Below are 13,538 nucleotides of genomic sequence, written 5' to 3' on the forward strand. Positions count from 1 at the left end.
GGTTGGATGACACTCAATAAGCTTCTGGAGGACAACAGAAAACAACTACAAATAGTGCTGTGGCTCATGACGCAACTGAACTCAACGCTGAAAGGATGTTCAGCTGTTCTCATAGAATCATGGAGTTCAAAGAGTCCAGCCCCCTTCTGCCATGCAGGAACTCACAGTCAAAGCACTCCCAAGAAATGGCCATCCAGCCTCTGTTTAAAAACCTCCAAAGGAGGAGACTCCACTAACTTCAAGGGAGTGTGTTTCACTGTCGAACAGCTCTTACTGTCAGGAAGTTCTTCCTAATGATTAAGTAGAATCTCTTTTCCTGTAGCTTGCATCCATAGTTCTGTGTCCTGTTCTCTGGAGCAGCAGAAAACAAGCTTGCTGACAGTAAAAGTGGTTCGACAAGGAAACACAGTCCATTGGACAGTGTAGAGTCTCCTTCTTTGGAGATTTTTAAACAGAAGCTGGATGGCCATCTCTTGGGAATGTTTTGTTTGTGTATTACTTAATGACAGGAGGTTGAACTGGATGGCCCTTGAGGTCTCTTCCAGCTCTATGATTTACTAGAGCTGATTTCAACATTAAAGAGAGACTAAAACACATTTAACGCATCCTGCAAATTAAGTAGAAATGGTGACTAATTGCACAAATGATTATCATACACAGTTGCACAAATAAAGTGATATTGGAAACGCATTGTTGCTGAAATCACGAAAGTAAAAAGATGCGCATTAATGCTTCTTTGTGACCACTTTAAGTGTGGGTTTTGTGCGACGTCGTGTGAAATGGTTAGACGTAATTACACAATTTTTCCAGGATATTCACAGAATAAACTCCCGATCTCCTTTGTGTGATAAACTCCCTGGATTCTCTATCACTGATGGATGTGGCCAAACCCAGCTGTAGGCAGGGCCAGATCCCAAAGTAGGTGGGACTAGCCTTTTGCAATCTGGCTTTCTGATACTCCTCCTCCTCCTCCTCTCTTCATTGCACATCCAGGGAGGAACAGTCCCTTCTTGCCAAAGACCTGAACCTGCCAAGAGCTTTCCAAAGGAGATCTCAAGCTGCCAGCCTGACATTAGACTGGCCCCCAGGCCGCACTCTTAGCATGTGTGCTAGCTGGCTGCGTTACTTCACCGCTTTGACTGAAAGGGGGAAGAGGAAAGAACCCGGCGTAAACTCAAATGTGTCAGAGATGATAATATTAAAGGGGCCAAGCAACACCCTCCTTAATCTTTCGCAGTCATCTGTCACCATCTTGCACTGCCCCAGCAGAACTGCTCTGCCTTCAGCTTTTATTGTTGCTGCAACTCATCCTTGTGGTTTGCCAGTGCTTGGTAAGGAAGTTTTTGTTTCCTTCAGTATTGTGGGTTTCTTCTGGGAAAGGAAAAAAGTTGAGAGTGTTATATTTTTTGGGGGGTGGGAATAACAGAAGTGGGAATTCCTACATGAAAGACAGATGTAGGCAAGTTCCAAGCAATTGCATTGGCTGAAAGCGGAGGATAATTGGTGCGGATCGATAAAGACTAACAGGTTTATTATGGCAGGAACTTTTGTGCAGATCAAAATGTTGCCCAGAATTTGCACTGTGCGGTTCTAAATTGCTAGGAAACTACAGGCAAGGCAAGCCCTGTATCATGAGATTATTGCACTCGTGACATTTAATTTATGGTTTTAGGGAGAAGGATGGCGGAGTGTTTCTTTTGCTTTGGTTTTGGAACTTGCCACATTTTGCAGCTCTCATAAAGAACTCAATAGAAATCATTTCAGATCTTTTAAAAAGTTGAACATGGGAGAAAGCAACTCACCGATTTGTCCATTTACTAGTGGTTTTGGAGTACTTAGCTCCTAAAATCTTTTGTGTTCAGCCCAGTGTATTCAATGGTGTTTAAGTGTTGACAGGGTGAGCATGTTCCAAGACATCTGTTACCTCTATATATATGGCAGGATGCCCCAAATAATTCATGGGACTGTATTTTGATGAGTGCAAAATTTCTCCTGGATTAAGTTTTCTTTGAAGAGTTACAGTTCTCCTGAATGGCTAGTTCACTATTATCATTTGGTACTGGACACCATCTCACTGCAAATTTAAGGTTTTGGAACAGCCTCGTTCATATATGAAAAGGAATCGCACCCAAAACAAAACTGTATAGCTTCATAATGATGTTTGGTTGCCTTTTTTGTTCATTGTTGTTATGTTCCTTCAAGTCATTTCTGACTTATGGTGACTCTAAAGCAAAACCTATCTCAGGGTTTACTTGGCAAGATTTCTTCAGAAGAAACAAACACACCACTGACTCATTTTCGGACTTGAATCCAACATTGAAGATATGGATTGGCATTCAATATGGATTTTACCTCTTCGTAAGTAGATTTAGGAGTTTATCACACAGGACGGATCCCGTGCAGAAACTTGATTTAAAGTGAAAAGGACCCCGCAAAAGTGGGTAGTTTTTCAGACAGCGTTGGCATCAATGAGAAATAATGTGACATCAATCCAAATGCAAAATCAACAAAACTTGTTCCTTTTTACTTTCGGAAACTTCCCAAAAGTAAAAAGGAGTGTGTTTTGTCAACTTTGCATTCGGATTAATGTCGCGTTATTTCTCATTGACACCAACGCGTTTGAAAAACAACTCGCAAAAGCTGATTTTGAAATCCCGTTTCTGCACGGGATTTAATCAATTTGCCTCCGTGTGATAAAGTCCCTAATGTGTGCTAGGGAAAAAAATGAGCAGTTTCACATCAACCTTATTCACTTAGGGCTCCTGTGACATTATTATGTATAGGGCATCTGTTGCACAATGGTGAAGTGTCTGATGGCATAAGGCACAATGGGCACAAATAAGCATCTGGGCACTTCCCAATGAACATCTGGACAATAACTAGGAAGCATCTGGTGCATATCAGAAGTGCAGAATGCACATCAAAAGTGCCCCAAAAGTATCAGAAATGTCCAGTGCGCATCAGAAATGCCCAATGTGCATTGGAGTACTCTTGTCAGTGCCCTGATATGCATCTTTGCATATCTTTTCAGCGTTTTGCTGTGCCTCTGCAAGGTGGCTATGGATTTGTAAAATTATGCAGCACAGACTGTGATGGGATTTGGTGGCTTAGTGGTTAAATACACCACTTCTGACAGTTGGAAGATTGGAAGGTTGGCACTTTGAGGCCCGATTGCCGCATGATGTGGTCAGCTCCTGTCCCTAATCCCAGCTATTTCCAACCTAGCAGTTCAAAAGCATGCAAATGCAAGTAGATAAATAGGTACCACTTTGGAAGGTAACAGTGTTCGGTGTAGTCATGTTCGCCACATGACCACCTGAGTCATCTTCGGATAACGCTGGCTCTTCGGCTTAGAAATAGAGATGACCACTGTCTCTGACAGTCGGTTATGACTAGACATTCAAGGTAGTCAAGGGACTACCTTTACCTTTAGTCTGTGATACTGAATCTCAGGCATTTTATTTCTGCAACCATGAGATGACAAGGTTCTTTTCTACTCTTCATTCCCTCCTTCAGTGGCAAATCGATATCCTTCGTACATCTCCATTCGATAAACATGTTTGTGGACTCCATGAGGATGCTTTTGTGGCTTCTGTTCCTCCTTGCTGACATTTTGGGATCCAGAGGGGATGCAGACTTGAGAAAGAAAGCACTTGAGCTCATGAAGCAAGCCCCGTTAATTGATGGGTAAGTGAAAAATCACTTTTTCATATCCATGAAGTGTTCTGTATGCTGACATGTTCAGATTTAATAAATTGGGTTGACTCTAATTGTTAGAATTTGCAGCGAGATTGTCAAGCCTCACAAGGCTTGTCCAGTAAGCTCTGGATTACAGTGTTTGCAACTGTTGAATACCAGAACATATCTCCTTGTTTTCTAAGGAAATAAATGATCCCCTCCCTAGTGCTTACAGTTGTTATTGTTAATTGCCATTAAAAGGCACATCTTCTTCCAAAAGTAACTCAACTGAAATTAATTAAATTCTAGGAGACAAATCTGTCACTATCTGACATTTTTCTGGCATCCGAGTTTTGCAAAGTGTGATACAGTCTCATAAAGACAGATAAAACACCAGGGGGGCTGGAAAAGATGCTTTTATTCTTGCAATAGCCCAATCTGTTTCAGCCTAATAATATTTAATGGCCTTCTTATATTCCTAGGCCTAAATGCATTAGGGTAATTTGAATAATAAAATCGTCTTTTCCAACTCCCCAAGACTTTCGTCTGTTCTCTCCATCTCTTCTGTTGGGTATTATCAGTCCTATTTGTTTTTTGGTTCTGGTTTTACATTCTAATAAAGGACAGCAAAGAAATTCCCATAGCTTGCAGTCCTTTCTAGGATTTTGTAACTCTGGTAGTTGTATTTAGTACATGTACTTGACTATTATTGCGTTCTTGTCTAAAAATATATGCAGTTCTGCAGCCAGCAAACTTACCAAAAAAAAAAGACTCCAAATAAATCATGACTGCAGATGTACAAACTATGCAGAAACATGTGCCAAAACATTATCAAGAAACTCATTGTACATGACTCATTTCTAGTCTGGAGGGGAAAAAAGAATTTTGAAGCATTGTTTATGCCTTAAAGAAATATTCATGATGATTAAAGCAATAGTACAGAGAATCCAGGGCTCCCGGGATCAAAACACCATGATTTTGTTTTAATTAACAGGGATAATAATGTCATCAGCAAACCCCTCCAGTAAATCCCCTCTGAGTTCAGCTTCAATCCTCACATGAATTGGGATGGACAACAATAGATTTTCACAGCATCCCTGAGTTGTTATGCTACCTGTGTTGTCTTTGGAAGTATTTTGAGGTCACTTGGTCTTGAATTAAGGCCTATTAGCTTTACAAAATACCTGTTCCTGGAAGAGAAGAAAACAGCCACAACTGATTTCTTGTTATGGATCACCACGACTATCTGTAGTTTTGGGCTCTCCTTAATAAGGTTGCCATGTTTTCGAAACAGCAATGAGAGACACTCAGGATTTATGACATGCGAGACTATTCCTACGTGACTGTCCCCTTTCCAAACCATGCAGATTTTAGGGCTCATGGGTCCAGCTCAAGAACAGGGAATTTGTAAACTAAGAGTAAGGGTTTCCATCTTTATTATTTTTCATCACACAACCGCACCACTGGATGTTAAGGAAGAGTAACAGGAGCGGCCTGCCAAGAGCTCAGGCCATACTGTGGCAAGCAAGGCACATCATAACTAACATGCTCTCATTAGGTCCTCTTTCACCTACTGCCATACTGAACCGTACACACACACATGTCTGCCAGTGGGCCTTCAAAGTTGTCAATGTCCTGTATTCTTATCATTTAGACACAATGACTTGCCGCTGAAGCTGAGATGGTGGTACCAAAGCAAGCTGAGCCAAGCTAACTTGAGGACACTCAACACCACAGCCACCAACATTGGGAAGCTCCAGGCTGGCCATGTTGGTGCTCAAGTAAGTGACAGATCAGACCCTGTGCCATTTTATCCATCCCTATTTCTATGTGTGCCAGTAGAATACGTACTACTGACACCCAGTGTTTAACATTAATGTTTTTCTCCTTTTCAGTTTTGGTCAGTGTATGTTCTCTGCAGTGCCCAGAACAAAGATGCTGTGCGCTTGACATTGGAGCAGATTGACCTGGTCAAGCGGATGTGCAGAGCCTATGAAGAATTTGAGCTTGTGACATCTTCGCAAGGTAACATGTTGTTCCTTTTAACAATAAAATAAACATCAGGAGAAGAAAGTGTATATTCTGTTTCTGAGACTGAGCACTAACAGAATTTAAAGGCACCTCCTGGTCTGGGTTTCAAAAGCTGAGACTGGTCTCAGAAATTCATGGAGAATAATCTGGGACAGAGTTATTAGTACTCCCCTCCAAGTACTAAGTAGGGCTGACCCTGCTTAGCTTCTCAGATGAGACAGGATCTGGGGCCTTCAAGCCATTTGGGGTTTAGGCTCTTGGTTGTTTTTGTGTGCCTTCAAAGTTGTTTCTAACTTATGGAGACTCTAAGGTGAACATTTCAGAGGAGCTTTTTTGGCGTCTTCAGATGGGGTTTGTCATTGAGGATGAGAGAGAGTGTGACCTGCCCAGGCTCACCCAAGTGGCTTTCTATGGCCAAGTGGAGATTCAAATCCGGGTCTTTCCAGAGTTCTAGATCAAGACTCCAACCACTACACCCCATTGGTTCTAGGCTCTTAGTTAGAGGTAGGGACATTATAGGATATAAGGCCCATGTGGAAAGACCCTAATCTCATGCTGTAAATGGGCCCGCAGTTGCAGAACAGCTCATGCCGCAAGAAAATTGCTCAATGTTAATGTGCCTTTTCCCACTTTAAATCTTTCTTTGTGTTTACAATCCAGGCATTGCCAATATGGATAGCAAAAAGATAGCATGTCTGATAGGCATCGAAGGAGGGCACTCCATTGACAGCAGTCTGGCAGCTCTGAGGATGTTTTATGAGCTGGGTGTTCGCTACATGTCGCTGACACACACCTGCAACACTCCCTGGTAAGCCATGAGTATGCATTGCTTTGAACAAACTACATCTTGCAAACTTTGCAGAAATAATCCACCACTTTAACTGCCATGGCTCCATGCTATGGAATTCTGGGACTGGTAGTTTATTGTGGAACCAGAGCTCTCTGACAGAGAAGGCTCAGTATTTCCAGCTGAGACCCAGTTCTTCCATTCTGCTTAATGCAGTTCCTTGGCATGCTGAGCAAGGCAAGAACCTAGTCCTGAGCTTGCTTTTCCCCCTTCTTCCTTCCAAGCCCTTTTCCTTTTCTGTTATGACTTTTAGATTCTAAGGCCATATAGGCTCTATCTGATTCCTTATCTTTATAACCAATGCTGAGAACCTTTTTGGCTGAAGAGCAGCAGAAAATGCTTCAAATGACAGCCCTGGGTATCTTGAAGGAAAGTGGACTCAAAATTCGATGAACAATTATCTTCTGAATGTTACGATGTGTGCATTTTACCAATGTTGTTCTGTTTTAGACTTTGGATAATCCCACGACAGGCACATGGTCCTTTTTAAACATCGCTCAACTTCAATCAGTTCAGCTACACTTTTGTTTTGTTGCAGGGCAGAAACATCATCCAAGGAACTTCACAGTTTTTACCCCAAAACTAAGGGCCTGAGCAGTTTTGGCAAAGTAAGAGAAAATGTTGTTTGACATTTAGTTAATGATTTCATAATGACCTTCTGAGAGCTCTGTTGGCAAAGGTAGCTTTTCCAGGGGGACATGATGGGTCTGCGTTTATTGTATTTCCTATCTTGGTGAGACTTATCCATTAACACTTTATTCCCAAAGCATTAAAAGTACAGTCATTATCTCTTGTTTTTCAATGAACTCGGCATGTGATAAAACTCTCTTATCCCAGAACTGGGTGTAGTTCCAGGCCTCTCCAAGGGTTCTTTCAGTGCCAGACGATGATGCTTGTTATGACTACAACCTGAGCTTTATTGATGGTAAATGATGCAGCAGATGGCACACGGCAGAGAAGCATCTCAGTCCTTCCACTGATAGCACCCAGCATCCCCTCATTGCTGATGGCAAAACTGGGCTCCCAAACATATTCTACCCAGACATATCCTTCACCTGGCAAGGAAATCAAATCTGTATCGCTGGATATATAGGGCACTTGAGGTGGGATGGACTTACCTCCTTCTTCACCCCAGGCTGTGTGAATAGAAGATAGACTCTTAAGGATTCTATAGTGCCAAAGCAAAAAAAAAGGTTCCCAACAGGATCAGGCAAAAGCAAACTGCTACAGCCTCTCCTAGCTTTTGTGTTCGTTCTCATGAATATCTTTTGTCATCTTGGCCACTCTCTGATGTTGCTTGACCCTAACTGTCCCACTTTACATCTGAGAAATGTCAGAGGATATGGGCTCCCTGCAGTGTGTATGTTTGTGCTTTAGTAGAACAAGGGACAAGAGCCAGTGTGGTGTAGTGGTCTGAGCAGGGTGTGAATCCCCATTCGAATCCCCACTGGAGACCAGGGTTCGAATCCCACTCAGGCACGGAGACCTTAGAGAAGTCACTCTCTCTCTCTCAGCCTCAGAGAATCAATGGCAAACCCTCTCTGAACAAATCGTGCCTCGAAAACCCCATGTTAAGTTCACTTACGGCTTTCATAAGTCATTTTGAAGGCACACAACATCAGAGCAAGCAACAATAACATCTTTCTGTATCATGCCAGGAAGTGGTGAAGGAGATGAATCGACTCGGGATGATGATAGATCTATCTCACACATCGGACACAACAGCAAGGGCAGCTCTTAAACTCTCCAAAGCACCGGTCATTTTCAGCCATTCCTCGGCCTTCTCGGTTTGCAACCATTCAAGGAATGTCCCAGATGACATTCTGGAAGACCTGGTGAGTGAAAGATATCTTTCTTAGCTGCCAAAGGACATGTGTTAAAGCAGTTGTGGGCAACCCTCAGATGGTATACTGGTTCTAGGAAGCCATTGTGGGCTGCCCCTCTCCATGGGGCTGAATGTGTTGCCATGCCACTGAACTTTGGTCGTGTGGTGGCAACCAAAACGGACCATGATTTCATATGGAAATGAGGTATGTGGGGATGATGCTTCTTGTTTTTAAGATGAATGATGCTTCTGGGAAACCTCTAAGACCATGATTCCCAACCTCTTCAGCTCCCGGAAGCCTCAACCATCTTGCCTAATGCAATAACGTCCAAACAATGATATCTTTATTGGTTTGCTCTATGGCCAACCCCTAGGTGCATCTTGGCTAATGGTTTGGGATTGTGAGAGCTGAACACCACTTTGACACCACTTTAATAGCCATGGCTCCATCCTATAGAATCCTGGGATTTGTAGTTCGGTGAGGCACCAGCACACTTTGGCAAAGGAGGCTAAAATGTTGCAAAACTACAAATGCCAGGATTCCACAGGATGGAGCTACAGCACTTAAAATCATGTCAAACTGCATTATTTCTACTGTGTAGATGCACCTTGTATTGTAGGTCCTACTTTTAGACAGTGGTAGCTGGTGATTTCCATGTCCAAGGGCTATGAACCTACTCAGGGTTTTAGTCTAAATTTCAGCTTGAACTTTACAGGAATTAACCAACCTATCCAAAGCAAACCCTATTTCAAGTAGGTTCAGCATTTTGAATAGCTCCTTACAATTTCACACAAAACCCCAGAATGCAGCCATGGGAAACCGCTGTTTGCAGATTCTTTTGACAGCTAACTTTAGTTAAACATTTGGAACTACAGTTTAAGCATCCAAAGAATAAGAATAATGTAGCCTGCTGTGTCAATGTCTTCTCATACCAAAATCTACTTTGTTTCTGCACTCCCTCTAGTTTCTCTGTGGGGTTTTCTTCACAAATTGTTATATATTATACACTTATTTTACTGTTCATGTTATCCAAAGTAGCCACACCACTTTCAATGGACTCAGGCGGCCTTTATCTCATGTGTTTCATCTGCTTTTCCTTTATTTTAGAAAAACAATAATGGGATCATAATGGTGACCTTCCCAACCAAGTTTTTGGCCTGCGGTAGCCAAAGAGTTAGCATTTCCACCGTTGCAGGTATGGATTATTTTTACATATTACATGATTTACATAAATAGGAAACACTTGGAACAAACACAACAAGGGCTTGGTGTATTTATATGTTAGGCTTTTAAAAGGGCATTATCTCTTTTTCCTTGTCATCTCATTCTCTTTCTTTCTCATCTGCAAAAAAACCCCAAACACATAGATCACTTGGACCACCTTAAGAAGGTTGCAGGTTCAGCTTCAGTAGGAATTGGCGGTGACTACGAAGGAGAAAATAGGTTAGTAAACTCTTTCCTGCCCCGCCAACATTTCCTATACGTCTGCTATTCAAGGCAAAGCACAAATTAAGTAAATGAATACCAATACAAATTATGTAGCATATGGACGCACCTGAAAATAGCATCCATGGAGGATTCTGTTTGACCATAATTGGTCAAAACCAAGGATATAATAAAGGGGTGGGGATGAGGATGCTAACTTCCTAATAATGTTCTCAGAAATGCTCTGCAGCAGGTAAAATGCTTGAGGTGAGATGCACATTTTCTTGCAACAAGTTTCAAGAGGTGTGGAAATTGCAGCAAGTCAAGGCCAGCAAAAGATTTCTTTCCATCCCTGGCGTGAAATGGACTTATATAGTCACACCATGAGGACATCATGAAGACCCAAAGAAATATAGGATTGTTTATGAGAATAATCACATCTCACACCAAAGGGGACTTGAGGATTCAACTGGGATTATACATATGATCACAATGTGGGGGGGAAATAACTTGGTGAAATACATAATTAAATACGAGCAAAACTCGCCAGCTGGACTCTAGAGTTTTGATCCAGCGCAAGAAAGTTGTAAATTTCCCCTGATGAATGAATTCAACATGGATTAAATTCTGCACGCCAACTTCTTGTGTCAAACCCTTCTATGACCCTTTCCTTTTTCTAGCTGAAATAGATTTTACTTGACATGCCTTGGTGCCATTCTCGGATTTCTTTGCTTACAGATTCCCGGCGGGACTGGAGGATGTTTCTAAATATCCAGCCTTGATCGAGGAGCTGCTAAGGAGAAACTGGACCGAGAAAGAACTGAAAGGTGTTTTGAGAGAGAACTTCCTCCGCGTTTTCCAAGAAGTGGAAAAGGTAAGGTTAAAACAATGAAACGTTTTGAGACATGTTAGGTTCTCTGAAGATGCTTCTAGAACATGGCCACAGAGCCCCCAAAACCCACAGAAAACTATGGATGCCGGCCATGAAAGCCTTCGACTTTCACATGTTAGGTTTGTTTGTTTTCAGATATGAGTGTGTCCGCACGCATGCCTTCACATTGCCTGGTTGATTCATGGTGTCCCCATGAATTTCATAGGACCAGAGATTATATAATTCCATAAATTTGCATGAGTGTTCAGGGTGTTTTGTTTTGTTTTGTGTCATTCTTTAAGTTTAGCATGTCCAGTTTATTTGCAGTATTCCAAAAACTTCCTAGACACTATAACTTCAAGCCTCTGGCAAAAATAAGTTTGTATTCCAGCAATGTCCCCAATTCCCCAGCAATTATAGAGAATTGCTGCCAACACAACAACAACAACAACATATCTCCTAGAAGGTACAAAGGCCAAATCTTAATTTTTTGGATGTTTTCCTGGGTTGTTTTCCTCTTAATCAAAAAGTTGCATTTCATGAGATCGGGGGAAAGGGTGAGAGAGGCATCAGCTTCAAGTCTTGATTTCTCCAAGGAATCTTAAGTACTGCAAGAAGAACATACAATTATTCATTGTTGAATCTGATGAAAGAACCATTGAGGCCTGTCTTTTGGGTCCAACAGCAGCCACCAGATCTAGAACAAAATGTTGCAAAGCAGTCTTCCAGTTAAGGTTCTAGCTAATCTGCAAACTGTCTCCAAACAAGACAAGGTCCTTATAGTCAAGGGTCCTAACTTGGGTTTGGAGATGTGTCAGACCAGTCCTGGATGGAGTTATACTCCCTCTGAAAGACTGCGGGGTTGCTTTTGGATCCATCTTTCAGTTAGTCTCAAAGGTGCAACAAGATCTCTCTACGTGCTGATTCTACAGACTAACACAGCTACATCTTTGATTTAGAATTGGATTTGATCTTGTAGGTGCGGAATGAGAGCCTGTCAATGAACGCAAGTGAAGTGGAAATAGCTCCGGAAGAAGTCAAGCACGCCTGCCGCTTAGAACTGAGGCCCCCGTCTCGCCCGATTTCCTATGGATTACTTTTGAGGAACCAGCTAAGCAACCTCATACTTACAGGTGCCATGTATGCCATGCTACACTGAAACAGAGAACGCTAGCCCTGCCTGGAGACTTGTCTAATCGGAAGCATTAAATGCAAGGCAACCAGATGCCTCTGAAAGGGTGGAAAAAAAAGACTGAGGCTTGTTTGTTTGTTTGTTTTTTGGAAAGAGATTGCCCTGGGAGCCTTAATTTCCATCCATTCACCATCTACCTAATAAGCCACACATGCATCTGCACATGATCCTAAGCATGTCAACTTGGATGTGAGTCCCATTCAGTCAAGCGTCATGAACCAAGGGCCGAATTTAATTTCAAATGAATTAATGAAGGGAGTGGCATTCCAGGAGTGAGAACGGCCAAAGGCATGGGGCCCAAAATACCAGCTGCTTCTTCTTCTTCTTCTTCTTCTTCTTATTATTATTATTATTATTATTATTATTATTATTATAGGTTATTTCTATAGCACTGTAAATGTATCTTAACTTTACACCTTCATTGCTAGCAACAAAGCCCTAGAAGAGGCAATTCAGTCATGCAGAGGCAACCCATGCAAACAAGTGGTAACCCACCAAACACTGCTATTCTCTGTAGGGAAGGGGGCATAGCTATCTGAGGAAGTCCAGGAGGAGCAGATCCAGCCCTAAACCTTGTGGGTCCTCAAACCTTCTGCAACTGATGCTATTTGCAACCACTGCTATCTGACTAGTTGCTTGCTTTCTATCTGCTCAACCTATACCAACATAAATCGACATTATATTACAGAAGGCCTTGTTGATCTTCAACGCTCTCTGCCAACAAGTGCGCATGCCTAAATCTTGCTTCTAGGGTTTCCTCCCCCTTTGTGGAAGTAGCAATATAAAAAACTGGAGTTGCTGAGAGGGGAAGATGAGATTTGGGTATTGTAAGTGTCCCTGAATGAGGTTGTAATAAAATAGTCGTGTGGGGATTGTGCAGCTGGATTACATCTCGGCCCATTAGCGGCTGGATAGATATGAAACAGGAGGGGTGAAGAGGACAGGCTTACAGGGGAAAGTTGACTTTTTGAATCATGGACAAATATGACTCAGCCACATTTTGAACAATGGATAATGGCCCTGGCGAACCTGAAATTGCACAAGCGGCTTGTGATTATCAGGCACAATGTGGCAAAGTATAGCCAGGTCTATAGATGCTTGGCTGAAAATTGAAAGTGTGCGACTCTTTCTTTGCAGCAGTTTCACTGGCTTCTTCTAAGCTGATTCTGAATTCCATTCAAAGCAGAGCACAGAGACATTAGCTTTGGAAACATTAAGTCCCAGAATCCCAAAGCCTTCATGGCCACAATGCATGAGAGCTGCAATGTAATTTGTACGCTCCAACTGTCCCAATTTGGCAGGGACAGACCCTCTGTCGTACTACTTTTTCAGCATTAATATGTCCCAGTTTCTCTCCCTTCTTTCCCCCTTGGTCCTCAGCTCACTTCCATTGCTCCAAACATGGGCCTGTTACAGACTGCCAAAATAAAGCTGCTTCGGGTCTCTTTAGAGGTATGCTGTTTTAATGATGCATGCATCCGAAGAATCCGGAAGCTGCACCAAAGCTGCCCTCCAGTGCTTAGGAATGGAGTGTGGCTTTGGGGCGACCTCCGGACTCTTAGGACCCAGGCATCATTTAAATGGCATACCTCCAAAGAGACCCGAAGCAGCTTTATTTTGGCAGTCTGTAACAGGCCTGAGTTTAAGGGGCAAATATAGTTCACACTC

The 13,538-nt window shown here is 42.4% G+C and overlaps 1 protein-coding gene across 2 annotated transcripts; it reads left to right on the forward strand.

Annotated features, from left to right (window-relative positions):
• The first annotated feature begins 957 nt into the window (after positions 1-957).
• On the forward strand, positions 958-13,340 carry LOC121914821 (dipeptidase 2-like). 2 transcript variants are annotated; one of them, XM_042438544.1, is made up of 11 exons: positions 958-1,331; positions 3,517-3,687; positions 5,333-5,459; positions 5,574-5,703; positions 6,370-6,517; positions 7,095-7,164; positions 8,215-8,391; positions 9,490-9,577; positions 9,750-9,825; positions 10,546-10,681; positions 11,658-13,340. In XM_042438544.1, exons 2-11 carry the CDS (start codon positions 3,557-3,559, stop codon positions 11,835-11,837), a joined length of 1,263 nt encoding a protein of 420 aa, XP_042294478.1. In that variant the 5' UTR covers positions 958-1,331; positions 3,517-3,556; the 3' UTR covers positions 11,838-13,340. The 2 variants fall into 2 exon arrangements, with proteins under 2 accessions (XP_042294478.1, XP_042294477.1); XM_042438543.1 differs by lacking the exon at positions 958-1,331 and adding an exon at positions 1,392-2,358.
• Positions 13,341-13,538: the final 198 nt, after the last annotated feature.

Source organism: Sceloporus undulatus, chromosome 8, assembly GCF_019175285.1.
Source record: "Sceloporus undulatus isolate JIND9_A2432 ecotype Alabama chromosome 8, SceUnd_v1.1, whole genome shotgun sequence".
In the NCBI taxonomy this organism is placed as follows: Eukaryota; Metazoa; Chordata; class Lepidosauria; order Squamata; family Phrynosomatidae; genus Sceloporus; species Sceloporus undulatus.